The 15,980-nt window shown below is 38.1% G+C and overlaps 1 protein-coding gene across 1 annotated transcript; it reads left to right on the top strand.

Moving 5' to 3' along the window:
• Positions 1 to 5,516: 5,516 nt before the first annotated feature.
• eif4e3 (eukaryotic translation initiation factor 4E family member 3) lies at positions 5,517 to 15,633 on the top strand. Its single transcript, XM_052091367.1, has 7 exons — positions 5,517 to 5,863; positions 7,376 to 7,448; positions 8,025 to 8,119; positions 8,239 to 8,299; positions 9,884 to 9,950; positions 11,601 to 11,756; positions 13,795 to 15,633. The coding sequence occupies exons 1-7, from the start codon at positions 5,688 to 5,690 to the stop codon at positions 13,839 to 13,841; spliced, it is 675 nt and encodes a 224-aa protein (XP_051947327.1). The 5' UTR covers positions 5,517 to 5,687; the 3' UTR covers positions 13,842 to 15,633.
• The last annotated feature ends 347 nt before the right edge of the window (positions 15,634 to 15,980 follow it).

The following is a 15,980-nucleotide window of genomic DNA, read 5'->3' as shown; positions in this document are numbered from 1 at the left end:
CTAAATGTACTACATTGTTTTGAACTCTATTTGACTTCTAATAAAAATGTTATCATTAACAGTGTTGGGTAAGTGACTCAAAATAAGTAATCCACTACAAGTTTATAATTAATTATCTAAAATGTAATCAGTTTACTTTACTGATTACTTAATCTAAAAATGTATCCCATTACTTATTTTACTTTTAAGCTACTTTCTAAATCACTTTCCTATGAAAGTTTTGGGTTTTCCATTTAAATTCAAAATATATTTCCTCCTTTACTGTCGCACACACTTCAGCTGTCACAGAAATGCTAACAGACATACATATGAATTCATATTTTAAACAGATTATACATTTTACTTTAGTGCAAGTAATTATTCTAACTGAAAGTCAGTAACTGTTATCTGATTAAAATGGTATGCCTTTTTGACTAAAAAGTCATTTGATTACAATAACTAATTACTTTGTAATAGGATACACCCAAAACATTTACATTTAGTTATTTAACAGATACTTTTATCCAATGCGACTTGAATGAGACACATAGCAAACTATTGGTCATACATCATTTAAAAATATCTGCAGTATAGGACTGCCAAGTTCTCACAGTGTCTGGAGTAGTAAATTTGCTAGCACAGAAGAAAGAGACAGACAAGGATTTTGTTTCTTTTTGTACATTAAGTGCATGTTAAGTGCAAGTAGTGTGGGTTGGTTGTGCTCGTGGAGCAGATGTGTTTTCAGCTGGTTCTTGAATGTTGAGAAGGTAACAGCAGAGGTTGGAAGTTCATTCCACTACAGAGGAGCAGAGAAATGAACGATCACAAGGTGTTGCTCATTCATAGACCGCAGAGAACGAGTAGGAGCATCAACCTGAAGAAGTGACTTGAAGTAAGAGGGTGTGCTTCCATTGGCTGTCCTGAAAGCCAGAGTCAAAGCCTTGAATTTGATGCAGGCAGCTACAGGTAGCCAGTTTAGTGAAATCAAGAGTGGGGTGACGTCAGCCCTTTTTGGCTATTGAATACCAGACATGGTGCTACAGTCTGGCCCATCTACAGTGGCTTAATTGTGTTAGCTGAAAGGCCAGCCAACAGAGCATTGCAGTAGTCCAGTCTTGAAATGACCACAGCTTAGACCAGGAGCTGTGTAGCATATTCAGACTTGAAAGGACTGATATTCCTGATGTTGTAAAGTGCAAACCTGCAAGACCGGTGGTTGATGAGATGTGTACAGTAAAATTAAGATGGTCATCTACCAACACTTCCAGGTTCCGAGCTGTTCTGGTTGGTATTAGTGCAATTGGACAAAGATAAATAGTGAGGTTGTGGACAACAGATGGGTTGGTGGGGATCACGAGGAGTTCTGTCTTGGCAAAGTTGAGCTGAAGATGTCATTCCTTCATCCAGGCTGAAATGTCAGAGAGGCAGGCAGAGATATGAGCTGGGAAAGTAGGGTCATCCAGCTGGAACGACAGGTAGAGATGTGTATCATCTGCGGAGCAGTGGTAGGAAAAGCCATGCACCTCGAGGAAAGGAGGGTCCAAGCACTGATCCTTGAGGAACCCCAGTGGTCAGCTGGTGATTGAAACATTCTTTCTGGGGATGTAAATCACTAATTTTTATTTAAAAAATATATTGTGACTTCAGTTTACAACCTCTAAATTCAACAGCAGCTGTCGAGCATGTCTGTAATGTGGCGAAGGTTGTGGCGGATTTGGAGGATCTTCCTGTAATACGTCGATCGATTACGGTGATCACTTGACACCGAAAATGTGTTTGATATGGTAGAATGGGATTATCTTTTTAAGATTTTGGAAATGTATGGGTTTGTGAGTATGCTTACTGGATAGATTAAGTTGCTTTATAGACATCCTGTAGCAGCGGTACAAACAAATTGATTAATTTCAGATTATTTAATCTGGATAGGGGCACCAGCAGGGTTGCCCTCTTTCCTCATGATTGTTCTGTCTTGCTCTGGAACCATTAGCAACATAAGAAAGGAGGATGATTTTACAGGGGTGATGGTGGGAGGTGTGGCACGTAAGCTTCTGCTTCATGCAGATGATATTTTATTATTCGTCTCTGACCATACTAGATCTATGCCTTGCCTCCATAGAATTATTAATTCCTTTTCTAAATTCTCAGGATACAGAGTCAATTGGTCAATTAGTCAATCTTACAGCATATTGCCCGATAACAGCTTTTCAGCCGGGCGGCTTCCAGTGGCCCAAACAGGGCATTAAGTATTTGGGCATTTTATTCCCAGCAAATTTGTCTGATTTAGAGTTTATTTTGGCCCTTTAATAAAAGGTTTGAGCAACGTGGGTAGGTGGGCTTCATTACATTTATCGATGATTGGGAAGGTTAATGTTATTAAAATTAATTGGTTTCTAAAATTCAACTGCCTGCTACAGTCACTCCCTGTAGATGTCCCCCTCTCTTATTTCAAGCAATTTGATAGCATAGCGAAGTCTTTCATTTGGAATGGTAAATGTCCAATATTACATTTCAGTAAACTGCATAGGCCGATTGACAAAGGTGGGCTAGGCCTACCCAAGATTTTATTTTATTATTATGTGTTCAGTCTCAGACATTTGGCTCATTGGTTGCTTCCACCTGAAAGAGCCCCTCCCTGGTTTTGTATTGAATAGGACGTTTTCGCCCCTTTCTATCAAACTAACCGGAGAAGTTAACCCCCCCGTCTACAGCTTTTTGGGAATAGCATACACCCCAATAAAGCGGCAGATACTATGATAGTGGTGATTACTGCTATTGGAAAAGGTCATGAGGCATCAGTGTATTACTCCCTGCTAATTCAGAGTCTGGGGATGGAGCCTCATCCACTCTCAAGAGATTATGGAAGATTTATATTTGGAATTGGAGGAGGGATTGTAGGCTAGGATTCTAAAACAATGTCAAGTCTGCATCTAGAGACGCAAGGGTGCTCCTTATGCAATTCAAGATTTTCCATCGGTTCTATTTGACCCCATCTAGATTGTACAGGCTATGTCTTAAAGACACACCCACCTGCTGGTGATGCCAATCAGAGGATGGAGACATAACCCATGTCTTTTGGGGGTGTGATAATATCCAGGAGTTTTGGTTGAAGGTTCAGAGTTTGGTGTGCGATGTATTGGGCACTCGGGTATAATTTTGCCCCAGACTCTGTATTTTGGGCAATGGGGTGATCGTCAATATTAAAAATAGACATATCACTTGGCAGATCATTTTAAATGGCTGGAGGTCAGCTGGAGCACCCTCTTTTCAGGAGTGGTGCTCGGAGATGGGAAGGGTGGTGGCCTTTGAAGAGGGGTCAATTAGAAGAATGGGGAAGTATGGTTTGTTCGTGGAGAAATGGGGTGGGTATATGTCATTTATGGATGTGTGATAATTATTATCATATTTTTTGTTTACTTCATTATTTATTGTTTTAGCGTGTGTTTCTATGGCTGTGTCTCAACAACATGTTGTTGGAAGAAACTGCATTTTTTCATTCCAGTTCCGCTGTGCCGCAGCCTCCTTTCCAAATGGTGTGATGCAGCAGTTTCCTTCAGTATCAAAGCACATGCTTATGTTCTACTAAACAGAGTGAAGCCCCAATTTTTTGGCAACAGGAAGTGGTGTAATTCCTTTGGTTTTTGTTTTTAACTGGTAATTAACCTTATTAACCAATTACCTGCATTTAAAAATAATGTTTTCACTCCGGAACAACTGAAAAGGACTTAGTTCCCGTTTATGGTTACGTTCTGCAAAAAATTTAGTTTTCGGTTTTCATTCTTTGAACCGTTTTTAGTCCCTGGTTTAGATTATCATAATTTAAAATATGTAATAATTTGTATTATAGATCTTCATAGTGTAATATTGAAAGTCTGGGAGAAAGGTTAAAACAATAAAATCTATACTTAAAGGCATTATACCAAAATGAACAATGAAGGCATCATTTAAAAAAAATAAATAAAATAAAATATTTCTAAATCAGTTTTAATATGATCTTCATATTTACCTTATCCGCCAGAGAAAGTAGCGTGCAACCATCTTGTACATTTTGTCTCAGAACTTCCAGTCTAGCGATTGCTATATAGACATCTGGTTTTGATTTCAATGTAAAATTAGCTAGCGAAGTGGATTTACAGGTTATAGAGTTGTCACAAGTTAGTATGAGTATTTTAAAGTGTTTAGGGGATGTCATAGCATCTGGAAACAGTGTGGGGAGATTTTAAAACAAGAGTATTTCATTCATAAATACACAAGATACTACCTTCACGCTGTGGCCGTACTGATGTGCATCTGTGCTCATGAAACTCCAAGAGACAAAGTCATTAAACATTTCTCTGTATGACACCACTGAACATCTCATGCCATTTACTCACTGCGTTATAGTTCAGGTGTGTAGATGTTTTGAGTGTTAAACCAGGATGGGGGAAGGGGTGCTACTGTTACGGTAGCCAGCTGGCAGGTAGCTGTGCAGTAAGTAAACCTCACTCCCCTGGCCTCAAGAGGCTGTATCTTTTAGCCTCCTTGTTAGGGCCCGCCTCCCACACCAGAGAAGCCGGTTTCAATCCTGTTCGTAGCGGGTCAAGCAGGACCAGTTACAGTGGTGCCATGACCCGGATGGGAGTGAGGATTGGGGGGGTGAGTGTAACGGTAGCCAGCTGGTAGGTAGCTTTGCAGTGTGTTAAACCTCACTCCCCTGACCTCAAACGGCGCACTTGCGACTGACGCTAGAGGCAGTAGCCTTTAGCCTCCTTGTTAGGAGACTCCGGTTCAAATCCCATTCAGAGTGGGTTGAGCAGGACCAGTTACACTACAATATTTATATACACACATATACATGTGAAAGTGTGTTTTATTTTAAATTCCATTTACAACTATTTTAAATCACATTTAAGGCTCTTAAATGTAGGATGTCAAATTAATTTTAATATGTACAATTGTAAATTCCTTTAAATGTTATGAACTTGCATGTGTAGTAATACAAGCTTCACAAATTGCATGTCAACAACACATTAACAAATAATTAGCAAGTTGTAACGTGTGTAGTAAAAAAAAAAAAAAAAAAGCAGAATTACACTTATAACAATTAAACGCTGGTTTCATGAAAAAGTGCAGTGACGTCATAGCTGAATGAACGTGATCTGCCAGGTCTAATTTACCTCAGCGGCTGTCAGAAGAAATGATCATTTAGAGTGACAAAAAAAACCCCTCATGAGCATTTTCACGTAGTAAAGGGGTGCTGTAGACTCACACCAACTCTTGGGGAAAAATACTTTCGGTGCTCCCACACCTAATCAATTTTGATCTACTCTTCTCAGTAGCTTCAATGCAAACAGGAAGTTAGATGACAAAGGGGCGGGGCTGAATAAGGTGAATAAAAAATATGAGTTTTAATCCCTGGAACCACTGGGACATGAAAGAAACACATTAATCCAGGAACATGCCCTAAGGTGGTGTAGGTCGAATCCAAAACATGCTTTTATTTTAAAATATGACTAGATGCTTTTATTCTGGAGTGAACGGGAAAAAAGCAGAGTCCGTGTCTAACTTCACCCAGCCCGACTCTGTTGTTGTTGTGTCGATGACGCGGCAAGTCCAGCCGGCCGAACGGCAAGTGAGTCAGCATCAATAATCTGCCTTTCTGTGGATGTGGGGATTAAACTAGATCTCCCAGCAACACACTCAAACGTCGATTAGCGTCATTAAAGCGAGATATGGCGGTTCCTGCAGCCCCAAACCTACAGCTGAATACAGCGAGACAAAGCAGCCCTGTAAACTCCACAGAAAACGACATCCAAATCGACGAGAAGCAGCTGGAAAACATCAGCAATCACGTCGAGGACGGCACGTCGCTGCCGCTGCACTCGCCCTGGACCTTCTGGCTCGATCGGTAGGCTGATCTGGGCATAGTGTTCACGGCCAACAAAGGCCCTAGATCAAATCTGTACTTAATAGATTGTATAACTAGACTAAAATGACTCTTTTCGATAATAAACGAGCACATCTAACACTAATAGAACACCCAAACGCCTGTTTTTAGAGTTTGTTAGAGATATGTGTGTCATAACGATGAGCTGATATTATAAATGACAAAAGTAGGTCGGAGTCACCTGCAGGTCATGGTTGTTACTTTATATCAGATCTGTCCTTTCTGGAGATTTATAAATCGTTACAGTGTAACATTGAATGGGTGTGCCTCAAGGCTCTATCATGAGTGCCATCGTTTTTTGAGTTTTTACAAGTAAAACATTAAAACCACCGTAAAATGCAGCAGATTACAGCTTTTCAGTTTGGGATGAATCACTTCATTTGCATAAGATATAAATTAATGGAAAATCATTGAGTTCTATATATATATATATATATATATATATATATATATATATATATATATATATATATATATATTTTTTTTTTAATGAATATTGTTTAGAGTAGTTTTGGGTTCTCTGATGTCATTGGAATTTAAAGGGATCATTCTCTTTTCATTTACTCTTATGTCATCTCAATTTCATGTGACTTTCATAGGTGGAACACAAAGGACATATGCATGTGAATGGTGACCAAATGTTCAAACTCCAAAAAGCATACAAAAAGGCAGCAATCTAACCACATGACACTCACGTAATCAGAGACTGTCTACACACAAAATGCCAACCAATTGCACTTCCGCTAGCCAACTGGAAAGTTCGCCCAACTAGCGAAATACAGTGGACCTGCTGAGAATATTGTGGATAAATCTTGACATCAGTCTCCTCCGTAATCATGATCTCAAGCTCACTTCCTAGTGTCATCTAGCACTCTGCACATGCATCAAACACCAAGAAGTGTAATCGAGCTTGAAATCATGATCCTGCCTAGAGACTGCAATGGCAAGATGTACAGTCAAAAATCAGTTATATTTTGGTTGTTTTTCAAACAATACCAATTGGATCCCTTCAGAAGACATGGATTAAACCACTGGAGTCTGATTGATTACTTTGGTGTTGCTACATTTATGTTGTTGCTACATTTATGTGCTGTTTAGAGCTTCAAAGTTTGGTCACCATTCACATTCAGAAACAAAGTCATATGGGTAAATGCTGAGAGAATGATAATTTTTTGGTTAACTCTAACTTTATTACGTTTCCTTTCTGTAAATTTCTCAACGCAGTTACTTTGGCAATGATTTTCAAAGGTTTGAAGTCCTGTTTACTGTCTGACTGAAATTCGGTTTTCAAGAGGATTGTGAAATGCTCATATGATCATAAGCACTAAACTGCATCTTAAATAAGACACAAGATAACACCTATGTATCTCCGATTTATAGCAAAAGTATGGCTGAAGTGCCACAGTTGTCTTGTTTAATGGATAAAGCTGTGTAAGCTTTGTCATTCTTTTTAATGCAATTTTTATCTTATAGGTCATTACCAGGTACAACGGCAGCGGAGTGTGAATCAAATCTGAAAAAGATATACACAGTGCACACTGTTCAGGTATGAGGTACAGTCTCAATCATTTGTCCTTTTTATTAATTGTCATTTACAGCTTTGAATTGCTTTGTGAGCACAGAATGTATTTCGGTTGCCTGATTTGCTCACTTGTCCATTTAGTGAAGATGTAGCGTTACTTTTATATGTTGGCAAATACCAAGGGATGTATTGTATACAGATTTTGCCCAATGCCTATAAGTATTTTTATGTAAATGTACTGTAGGTATAACAAATATGATGGTTGGAATTATTGATCTACTATTTTGCTTACCGGTAATTTGTTTTCACATTGTAGCTCCAATTTAGAATTGTATATGCTTGAAGAGAAACCAAGCATGAAAGCATTGGTAGTAATGCAATGTTTTGGGATAAATGAGTTTAATACAAGTGTAGCCTGGCATAGAAAAAAAAAAAGTTCAATACTTTGTGAATAGGGAAAAATGAAGCAATGATATTATCTGCTTCCAGTATTAGCCTATTCAGACCAATGCCAAGACAGTTTAAACGTCAGTATTTTCTGATACCGATATGGTCACCAATTTATTGTGCATAACTCATTGAATTTGTCATTGCATAAAGAGCTTCTGGAGTGTGTACAACAACATCCCTACTGTGTCCTGCCTCCCTCTGAGGTGTAGCTACCACCTAATGAGAGGAGAAAGAAGACCACTTTGGTAAGTCTTATGCAAGAAAACTCTGGGGTAGTTTGTATAATATACTTAATAGCATCATGTAAATATGTACGAGGCACTTTACATTAAACATCTGCTTTGAATAATATATATGTTAACAGGGAAGAGGAAAGCAATGCAAAGGGAGGTGTTTGGAAAATGAAAGTGCCAAAGGAAAGCACAGTAAGTCTATAGTCTATCACTGGTGTTATAAATTACAAAGCAGTTTGACCGTTGTTATCAACATTACCTAATGTTATGGGGCATTCACATGATTTGATCACACAAGGATGTTCCTTCTGCTGGTTGTTCTAACGTCATTTATGAGCGGCACAAATGGCCATAATGTTTCATAAAAGATGTCATTCTACTTAGACAAGGGATCAGTTTTAAAAGGGTTCAGTACAAGTTAAGATCAATAGAGCTGTTCAGCTTGTGGTCCAAAAACCCAGAAGAGAAGGAATGGGAAGCCACGGGTTCCCCCTGGATTTTCCTATGGGTTTTTGAACTTCTGTGCAAAATATGTTCTGTGGTAAACATTATTTGATGATACGTGGACGTTTTGCTCTACAACATAAATTACACAGTCATACCTCAAACAATAATTTTGAAGCTGTATTGAATTGCATATTATTTAAAAAAAAAAAAAATGCACTGCAGCTTCAAAATCCACGTATCGTCAAGTCATGTTTACCACAGACCTTATTAGTTCTGTAACCCCATTATAAAAACCCATAGGAAAATCCTGAGGGAACCCATAGACTTCCAGGTTCGCCTTTAAATTGATGTCACGGCTGAACAGCTCTATCAACAGCATAATGAAATGAAACATATCGATCTTGCCTACGCTCGACTACAGGAGACGGATCACGTGTGCTCCAATTTCTTCACTCTAATGGTTGCTGCTGCATCACATTGCTGCTCGTTTACATAAAGTAAAACTTCTCAAGTTGAGTTCTGGACAGGCCCACATCACATTGCCAGTATTCACTGTGTCACTCATTTCTTTATCTTGTAAGAATTTTCATTTTTGGGTGAACACAACTTTCCTTTAATTTTCAATCATTTACTCACCTTTCCCCAGATGTTTATGACTTTCGTCTGCTGAACACAAAGATTTTTATAAGAATATCTCAGGTCTGTAGGTCAATACAGTGCAACAAAGTGAATGGTGAACAGACTTGAAGCTGGCGCTATAAGATTTATAGTAAAAAAGGACTGTAGTTCCATACAATGCAAGTGAATGGCGATCAGACTTTTGAAGCTCCAAAAATCACAAAGTCACCAGTGGTTTAATATGTCTTCTGAAGCAATATAATAGGTGTTGTGAGAAACAGTTTAATTCCTTTTTTTATGTATATCTGTTTCTCAACCACAATTATCATATCACTTCTGAAGATATGGATTAAACCACTGGAGTCTTATGGAATACTTTTATTTTTCATTTGTGATTTTTGGAGCTTTACATTTCTGGTCACCATTCACTTGCATTATATTGAAAATATAAAATATTTTTCTAAAAATCTTTGTGTTCAGCAGAAGAGCGAAAGTCATACATCTATGATGTGAGGGTGAGTAAATGATGAGAATTTTCATGTGGGTGAACCATTACTTTAATGACTTCTAGTAGCTTTGTCGATTTAAAACATTGGATGTGTGAAATTGGCATTTTAGACTACAAATCAGTAGTTTCCTTTTTATTACTGTTAATCTGCTTTATTGCTGGCAGATTGTATTTATTCTACGTCATATCTCTTTTTCTATCAGTTAGCTGTGTGGAAAGAGCTGCTGTTGGCCATGATTGGTGAACAATTCACAGATTATTGTGCATCAGGTGAGTGAAGTATCGGTACCATGGCACAAAGCATTCTTTTATATTTACATTATACAGTGCATCCGGAAAGTATTCACAGCACTTCACTGGTTCCATATTTTGTTGTTACAGCCTTATTCCAAAATTGATTAAATTCATTATTTTCCTCAATATTCTACAAACAATACCCCATAATGACAACGTGAAAGTAGTTTGTTTGAAATCTTTGCAAATTACAAATAAAAAAAAAAAAACACATGTACATAAGTATTCACTGCCACTTTGGTGACTCTCAAAATTGAGCTCAGGTGCATCCGGTTTCCACTGATCATCCTTGAGATGTTTCTACAACTTGATTGAAGTCCACCTGTGGTAAATTCTGTTGATTTGACATGATTTGGAAAGACACACACCTGTCTATATAAGGTCCCACAGTTAACAGTGCATGTCAGAGCACAAACCAAGCCATGAAGTCCAAGGAATTGTCTGTAGACCTCTGAGACAGGATTGTATCGAGGCACAGATCTGGGGAAGGGTACAGAAACATTTCTGCAGCATTGAAGGTCCCATTGAGCACAGCAGCCTCCATCATCTGTAAATGGAAGTTTGGAACAACCAGGACTCTTCCTAGAGCTGGCCGCCCGGCCAAACTGGGTGATCGAAGGAGAAGTGTCTTAGTCAGGGAGGTGACCAAGAACCTGATGATCACTCTGACAGAGCTCCAGCATTTCTCTGTGGAGAGAGGAGAACCTTCCAGAAGAACAACCATCTCTGCAGCACTCTCTACTGTATGGTAGAGTGGCCAGACAGAAGCCACTCCTCAGTAAAAGGCACATGACAGCCCACCTGGAGTTTGCCAAAAGGCACCTGAAGGACTCTCAGACCATGAAAAACTAAATTCTCTGGTCTGATGAAACAAAGATTTAACTCTTTGGCCTGAATGGTAAGCGTCATGTCTGGAGGAAACCAGGCACCGCTCATCACCTGGCCAATACCATCCCTACAGTGAAGCATGGTGGTGGCAGCATCATGCTGTGGGGAGGTTTTTCAGCAGCAGGAACTGGGAGACTAGTCAGGATTGAGGGAAAGATGAATGCAGCAATGTACAGAGACATCTTTGATGAAAACCTGCTCCAGAGCGCTCTGGACCTCAGACTGGGGCGAAGGTTCAACTTACAACAGGACAACGACCCAAAGCACACAGTCAAGAGGCTGCGGGACAACTCTGTGAATGTCCTTGAGTGGCCCAGCCAGAGCCCAGACTTGATCCGATGGAACATCTCTGGAGAGATCTGAAAATGGCTGTGCACCGACGCTGCCATCCAACCTGATGGAGCTTGAGAGGTCCTGCAAAGAAGAATGGGAGAAACTGCCCAAAATAGGTGTGCCAAGCTTGTAGCATCATACACAAAAAGACTTGAGGTTGTAATTGGTGCCAAAGGTGCTTCAACAAAGTATTGAGCAAAGGCTGTGAATATTTTCAAACAAGATTTCAAACAAACTTCTTTCACATTGTCATTATTGGGTATTGTTTGTTGAATTGAGGAAAATAATGATTTGAATCCATTTTGGAATAAGGCTGTAACATAACAAAATATGGAAAAAGTGAAGCGCTGTGAATACTTTCCGGATGCACTGTATTAAATTAATGATTTGTTGAATGTATTTTAGAGGATGAAGTGGTTGGAGTAAGTGTCAGCGTGAGAGAACGGGAGGACGTTGTTCAGGTCTGGAATGGAAACGCCTCTTTTGCAAACGAGGCAAACGTTTTAGGCAGAATCAACGAACTTCTTCCGCAGATAGCTTTTAAAGCAGTATTTTATAAGCGTAAGTGTCTGATTTATTTTCTTCTCACTGCAGTACTTCACTTCGAGCATTCTGAGAGTTCACTGTTTATTAATTTGAGAGCTTGTTTCGGGTTCAATACAAGTTAAGCTCGATCAACAACATTTGTGACAATATTGACAATGTTGATTACCACTAGGGCTGACGATTAGTTGTCATGCAAATAATTGTGATTATAAAGATGAATTGTCTGTTTTAGGGCTGTGATAAATTTCATGATTTCTCAGTTAATTGTCATAAAATTGTAATGGTTTTAAAGGTGTTCTTTTTTTCTGCATGTGTGCTTCAGTAATATTTACATATTTAACTTCAAATACATAAATCAAATAATAAATTAGGAATAAATTATGATTTCCTTTTAAGGCTTTAAAAACTTTAAATTACATGAATTTTTTATATATAAAAATATTGGGAACCTGGGTAGCTCAGAGTATAAACGTAGACTACCACCCCTGGAGTCACGAGTTCGAATCCCAGGGTGTGCTGAGTGACTCCAGTCAAGTCTCCGAAGCAACCAAATTTCCCCAGTTGATAGGGAGGGTAGAGTCACATGGGGTAACCTCCTCGTGGTTGCTATAATGTAGTCATTAACACAGTGTATGAACCAAGAACATTTGCTTGATTGTTTAAAGTGGAACTGGAGCGCTTTGCATTCAGTATCAAAGTTTATGCTTGTTTGCATACATTTTCTCGGGAGTTTGGCGCGAGCCTCTGCTAAAAGCACGTACATCAGAGCGCTTCACGCGCTCTTCAGGAAAGGAGATTGTTGACACACAAACACGCTGTTATGGGGTTCAATTATGCAGTATATTTGCATAAAATTCCCATATTCAGGCATTAAAATGTGATTGGAATTTGAATGCCCAATAATTGCGGTTGTTCAATTGCTCAAATTACGGTGGTTAGATCAAATAACAGTAATTTAAAAATGTATTAATTAATAAACAGAATTACCACAGAAAATAAATTTCAACTGGTCCCTACTTTAAAAAAAAAATAAATAAAAAACACAAATCTGGAGTTACAGTGAGCGACTTACAATGGAAGTGAATGGGGCCAAATTTTGGAGGGTTTAAATGCAGAAATGGGAAGCTTATTATTGTACAGAATCACTTTAATTCCTCTGTTAAAACTCATGTATTTTTGAGCTGTAAAGTTGTTTAAATCAATTTAGGGTTTGTTGACATTACATCGTCATAGCAACAAAGTTGTAAAATTGGCTATAACTTTACACAGAAAAGGTTAGCAAGTAATTTTATCACTAAAATCACGATAGTACAAATATTGTTTACATATTGTGGATATAACATTTACGGATTGGCCCCATTCACTTCCATTGTAAGTGTGACACTGTAACCCAGATTTAGGCTTTTTTTTAAAGAGACGAGGCAAAATCGTTTTTTGTGGTAATCAATATGGTTACAAATGCTGTCGATTGAGCTCAACTTGTATTGAACCCGGAATATTCCTTTAATGTGTACTTTTGGAAAAGTATCTAAAAATATTTGAAACAGAATTTTGCTCATTCTAAAATAAAACAAGTATGCATGCAGCTTTTATGACCTCATATTCATTGAGTGACAACATGGAATGTTCATATTTGACACACAGCCGGACCATTTAAAATGAACTGATGATGGAAAAATGTGTTTTAGAATGGTGCTAAACCGAAGATATAAACTTTCTCTTAATCTAAAATCTTGATGCGGATTCAAAACACGTCTATGGATATGTTAAGGGCTGTTTATACTGAACCCGTTTTTGCATCTTTCTCTGATATCTATGATCATTGCGCCCATCTCATGTTTTTTTTTTCTTTTCGGTTTTCACTCAAAAACATCAACTTTTAGAACACATCTTGAGACACCAGCATTCTGTTACATGTCTAGATTTTTCTGTAGTGCAAGGACGTGTTTGATCTGAAAAGCCCCTTATGAGTTAATTTCCCATGTGCAGAACTGCAGACTAATCAGCATTGCACTAATACTGGTGACTGATTTAAAATTCTCTGTTTTTCCAGCACACAAGGAGCATCATGCATTTGAAGGTGGTCGCTCAAGACATTAGCAAGCTTTGCACATTCATCACATATTTTCTTTCTGGTTTTTTCGACTGATCCTTGAAAATGGACTGAAAATGGAAAATCCCTCCTGGACGAACAGAACTGTTGGGTTTTGCAGTTGTTTCACATATTAGGAACGTTTTTTTAAATGTTGTAGATGATCCTTCCACGGATTTTGCGAAAACTTCTCTCGTGCCAGATATTTAGGCAATATCAATAAGATCGCATAGCAGTAGCATATGTAATATACGCATCACAACTGAGAGATGTTGCCAGTTATTGTGTTTTTCCCCTTTTTTACCATGTTAATTTGTTTAAATGTTCAGTCCATTGACCCAATTGCTGCTTGTCAAAGTTAACGCTCATCATTGTGTTGAAGTTGACATTTCCTTCGTAGAATAGGAGTGTCCATTAGGATCATGGAATAGTTTTAGCACCTAGACTAAAAAGATTTCCGATACTAAGCTTAATATGTTTCTGGGAATCCATGTTTTATGCAAAAGTATTGCACATTTCTTCATGGGAAAATCTCTTTGGCTTGGAGGATTATACAGATTTCTTAGCAAATCTAAGTGGGTGTTATGACATTGAATTTGAAGAAAAATGCATATGCAATTTTCCAATTTCACCCAAAACTGAATATTTAAGTGAAATGATTTCTGTACCTTAGGCTCAAAATCTTGCAGTGATTTCAAACGGTTTAGATTTTATGATTTAGGAAACTGTAGCCAGGCCTCCTCCTGTAGTATTTTATATGTCAAATCTCTTTTAGAATGGCATCCATACTGTAGCAGCTCTTTTTCAATTGCTACTTTGTGGTTGGAATCTTGCATTGTTTTATGTAGTACTAACTGTAGCTCATTGTTTTATACCTTACCCTTAAGTGTCTGTCTCATAAACGTCCGAATGCTTACCATTTTCATGGTCGTAAATTACGCCTTTTAATTTTTTTTTTTTTACTTATGCGTTTTCTCTAAACTGCCTTTTAATTTACTATAAATCACACTGTGTCTTGTTTCAGAGTGCTTATTGTAGTCTGTCTTATTGTATTTTGGAATGGATGGTTGTGTTGGAAAACTTATGAAGGGAAGGTAATGTAGATATTGTCAAATTGTGAAACTGACAAATACTTGGGTAATCATCAGAGCACTTTGATGTTTAGTTTGTCAGTACCAAAGAGATTTCTTTTCCATTCGCCTGTATAATTCATCATAGTCTGGTTAAGTATATAAAGATCTGCACAATAGAGGCTTCTGAACTTACATAGGAGTTAAAACAGTGTTTTTCATGCTTTTCTTTGTCTTTACTGGTGTAGTTCACATTCTGCGGTGTCTCCCATGTTGCTGCGTGGAATTTGATTTAGGTTTGTCAAAGTCAGAAACTGCGAGCCCAAATAGACCTGCATTGTGAATGAGGTCCTTTTAATGCACTAAAAAGCACAATTATGAGCCTGTTCTTCAAATGGGCAGGGATGTGCAAAATAACTTTTACATGCAGCTGACCTTTCATATTTCAGCCTTTTCCTACCAATCTCTTTATGAGATGTGAGTACTGAGATGGATTTTTAGATTTATTATTCGGAGCATTTGTGGCAGTTTTCCAGGGCTCCCAATCTGGATCCGAAACCTCAAACTGATTGTCAATCTTCTGGAACGGTGCCTTGTGTTCTCCCAGGGTTTCACTCAGAATGTTCTGTATATCTTCATGTATTTAATCAGTTATAAGAGCATTTTCTTTTCTTGTTTTGCTTATAGGTTTTGAAATATTGAATCAATAAAAAGCAGAATTCAAAATGCAAGTGTCATATTTTTCATCATAAATTGTAACATTATTTCAAATAAAAATGCAGATGTACTCAGCAATCAAAGTCATGTATCCTGTTACTGTCAGGGTTTTCACAGTTGTGGATTTTAAAGGGATAGTTCACCCCCAAAAACAAAGCTTTTTAGAAGAATATCTCAGCTCTGTAGGTTCATAGGTTGCAAGTGAATGGTGACCAGAAATTGAAGCTCCTAAAATCATTTTAAGGCAGCATAAAAGTATTCCATAAGACTCCAGTGTTTTAATCCATGTCTTCAGAAGTGATGTGATAGATGTGGGTGAGAAAGAGCAATATTTAAGTCCTTTTTTCTTAATTTTCACCT

This window comes from Xyrauchen texanus, chromosome 25, assembly GCF_025860055.1.
Source record: "Xyrauchen texanus isolate HMW12.3.18 chromosome 25, RBS_HiC_50CHRs, whole genome shotgun sequence".
Classification (NCBI taxonomy): Eukaryota; Metazoa; Chordata; class Actinopteri; order Cypriniformes; family Catostomidae; genus Xyrauchen; species Xyrauchen texanus.
The sequence above is the reverse complement of the archived record's forward strand: the minus strand, read 5'-3'. Positions and strand labels throughout refer to the sequence as shown.